The 2,905-nt window shown below is 53.5% G+C and overlaps 1 protein-coding gene across 2 annotated transcripts in view; it reads left to right on the forward strand.

Moving 5' to 3' along the window:
• tox4 (TOX high mobility group box family member 4) overlaps window positions 1–2,905 on the forward strand; it is a 17,832-nt gene that overhangs the window by 10,243 nt on the left and 4,684 nt on the right. For both annotated transcript variants that reach the window (XM_015386269.1, XM_015386267.1), the window contains exons 3-8: window positions 322–609; window positions 686–946; window positions 1,039–1,359; window positions 1,440–1,520; window positions 1,591–2,235; window positions 2,316–2,470. In XM_015386269.1, coding sequence (XP_015241755.1) covers window positions 322–609; window positions 686–946; window positions 1,039–1,359; window positions 1,440–1,520; window positions 1,591–2,235; window positions 2,316–2,470 — 1,751 coding nt within the window. The remainder of the gene's footprint in view (window positions 1–321; window positions 610–685; window positions 947–1,038; window positions 1,360–1,439; window positions 1,521–1,590; window positions 2,236–2,315; window positions 2,471–2,905) is intronic.

Below are 2,905 nucleotides of genomic sequence, written 5' to 3' on the forward strand. Positions count from 1 at the left end.
TCCTCTGAATTCCTTTTTAGAACTGGGTTTTGTTAAATTGCGATTATATTGCAAATGCAATTAATTGCTTAATTGATTTTTTTTTTTTATTTAATCCATGTACAGTTAATGAGGCCAACATAAATATATTTTTGTGAAGGTCGCTCAATTCTGAAATTTATTATCCTTGAATCAAAACTGCCTTGAATCTGAATTCTGTTGCTTTTGTCTGAACATAATTTATTGCACCGTCGGTTTTATGACATTAAGCCCAAAAGTCAAACTGACCTTGATTGTTGAGAAAACAGCAGAAGAACTTACCTCTCCGTCTCGTGGCTCCAGACGTTCCACACTCCCAGCCTCGGCGATGAGGAGTTCGAGATCCCGCCCATCTCTCTGGACCCGGACTCGGCGCTCACCGTCTCTGACGTGGTGTCTCATTTCGGGGAGCTGTCGGACACCGGCGCCTCGGACAGCGTGGTGGTACCGGGGAACGCCGTGGTGGAAGGGGACGACCCGTCCTTCGCCTCCACCTACGTCAGCGCTCCCTCGCAAGGTCTGGAGCACCTGAATCTGGGGGTGATGAACCAATCGGGAGGAAGCGCTCTGCTGGGTTCCTCATTGGGGATGGTGAGGACTGCAGAAGTTTTATAGAAGAGAAATCTCTGCCTTAGTGGCTCTGACTGGTGTCGCCTCTCCTCCCCAGGATCTGGGCCATCCCATCGGGTCTCAGTTCAGCAGCTCGTCTCCAGTAACCATTGACGTCCCGCTGGCTGATATGGGCCAGGGCCTACTGGGGTCCAACCAGCTGACCACTATCGACCAATCGGAGCTCAGCGCTCATCTGGGACTCGGTCTAGGAGGGGGCAGCATTCTACAGCGACCCCAGTCGCCTGAAAACCCTCTATCGGCCACGGCGTCGCCCACCAGCTCGCTGCAGGACGACGACATGGACGACTTCAGGAGGGTGAGTCCGCAGAACCAGAACCGTTTCCTTAAACGTCAGTCCTTCATCTCAGAACCTTCCAGACCGATCATCGTTCTGCCTCCTCCCATCAGAGCGTGCTCGTCGAGTCTCCAGTGTCTCTGGCCGTTTCGCCCGGCGTCATCTCGCTCGATCCCTCCACGTCTGAGTCCCCGGCTTCTGCGTCGACCTCCACCGTCTCCTTGGGCGCCGGACGCAAAGGAGGAGCGGGGGGAGGAAAAAAGGGAAGGAAGAAGAAAGACCCCAACGAGCCCCAGAAGCCTGTGTCGGCGTATGCTTTGTTTTTCAGGGACACGCAGGCCGCCATCAAGGGCCAGAACCCCAACGCCACGTTTGGCGAGGTGTCTAAGATCGTGGCGTCCATGTGGGACAGTTTGGGGGAGGAGCAGAAACAGGTAGGAGGAATTTGCTGTGACTTGGAGTGACGCTTTGCTGTATTTGAATGACGGATTATTTTATTATTATTTTTCTGCAGGTTTACAAAAGGAAAAACGAAGCAGCAAAGAAGGAGTACCTGAAAGCCCTGGCAGAGTACCGCGCCAACAAGAACGCTCAGGTGAGTCCGGTTTGGGCGCCATCAGACCCTCTGCTGCCTTCCTGCTTCTAAGCGGCTCTTTCTTCTTCAGGCTCCCATCGAAGTCATGGAGACCGACCCTTCGCCGCCACCCGCAGCCCCTCCACCCCCTCCTCCTCCTGTCACGACCGCTCCGGCCGCCACGCCGACCCCTCGCCCCACCAGGTCCCAGCACTACAACCCGGAGGAGAACACCATCACCAACATATGCACCTCCAACATCATCCTGGACCTGCCTCACGTGACCACGCGTTCCCGCACCGGCGCAAAGCCCCCAGCTCCCGCTCCTAGCCCCGCCCCCAACCCCCCCACCGTCACCAAGATCATCATCAAGCAAACGCCGCTTCCATCCGGCGGCGTTTCAGTCACCAGCACCACCGCCTCCTCGCCACGCCAGCCGCCACCACTACAACAAATGCAGAGCACCCCGCCGCCACCCAGACTACAGCAGGCCCCGCCCCCTCTGCAGGCCAAACCGAGGGCCGGCGGCGGCACCTCAGCGGCCACCGCTCCGCCTCCCCTCCAGATCAAAGTGGTCCCCTCGTCACGGCAGCAGGACTCGGCTAAGCCCATCATAGTCACGTCAGGCGGGGACGCCTCCAGCAAGGTCACGTCCTCGTCCGGCGTGACGCTGGAGGTGGGGCAGACGGACGCCGTGGTGATGGCAGGAGAGGAAGTGGCGGAATCAGAGGAAGGGGTATGTTCGATCACTTCCTGTGAACATCCTCAAATCTACACGATTGGACGGTTTGTTGACGCTTTTCCCCGCCGCTGCAGATGGAGGTGGAGGTGAACGTGACGCCCGGTCTGAGTGTGAGCGCCCCCAAGGCTCTGAACATCTGCGTGCGCGCCGGCTGCAACAACCCGGCCGTGGAGAGCAAAGACTGGGACAAGGAGTACTGCAGCAACGAGTGTGTCGCCACGCACTGCAGGTACGACACCAACAACCAGTCCACACACCTTCTGTTTAACTCAACGACTTGAAAGAAATTGAGATAAAATTATCCAGATAATTTAATAATCTGGTTCAACAATTAATTCAGTGAAAGATCACAAAATATTTAACTTCATGGAGGCTTCAGCTTTTAGACTGTAAAATACTAAACTACATTTAATGCAAACTGACTGCATGAAAAGAGCACTTTACATGCTTAAAGCTGTACGGAAATCATGTTTAAATGTCAAATCATTCTGGCTTAAAAATGTATATAAATATATATGCTCTATTTTATGTATTTTTTGTTATTTTATGCAGTCCAGTTAGTTATACATCAGCTTGTACACCTAAATTTGGCCAATCATATATCAATCAAATTTTTTTCGGTCATAGCATCTTGATTCATATGTTGCAGCTAATATACGCAACA

Source organism: Cyprinodon variegatus, unplaced genomic scaffold (assembly GCF_000732505.1).
Source record: "Cyprinodon variegatus isolate N-32 unplaced genomic scaffold, C_variegatus-1.0 Scaffold361, whole genome shotgun sequence".
Lineage (NCBI taxonomy): Eukaryota > Metazoa > Chordata > Actinopteri > Cyprinodontiformes > Cyprinodontidae > Cyprinodon > Cyprinodon variegatus.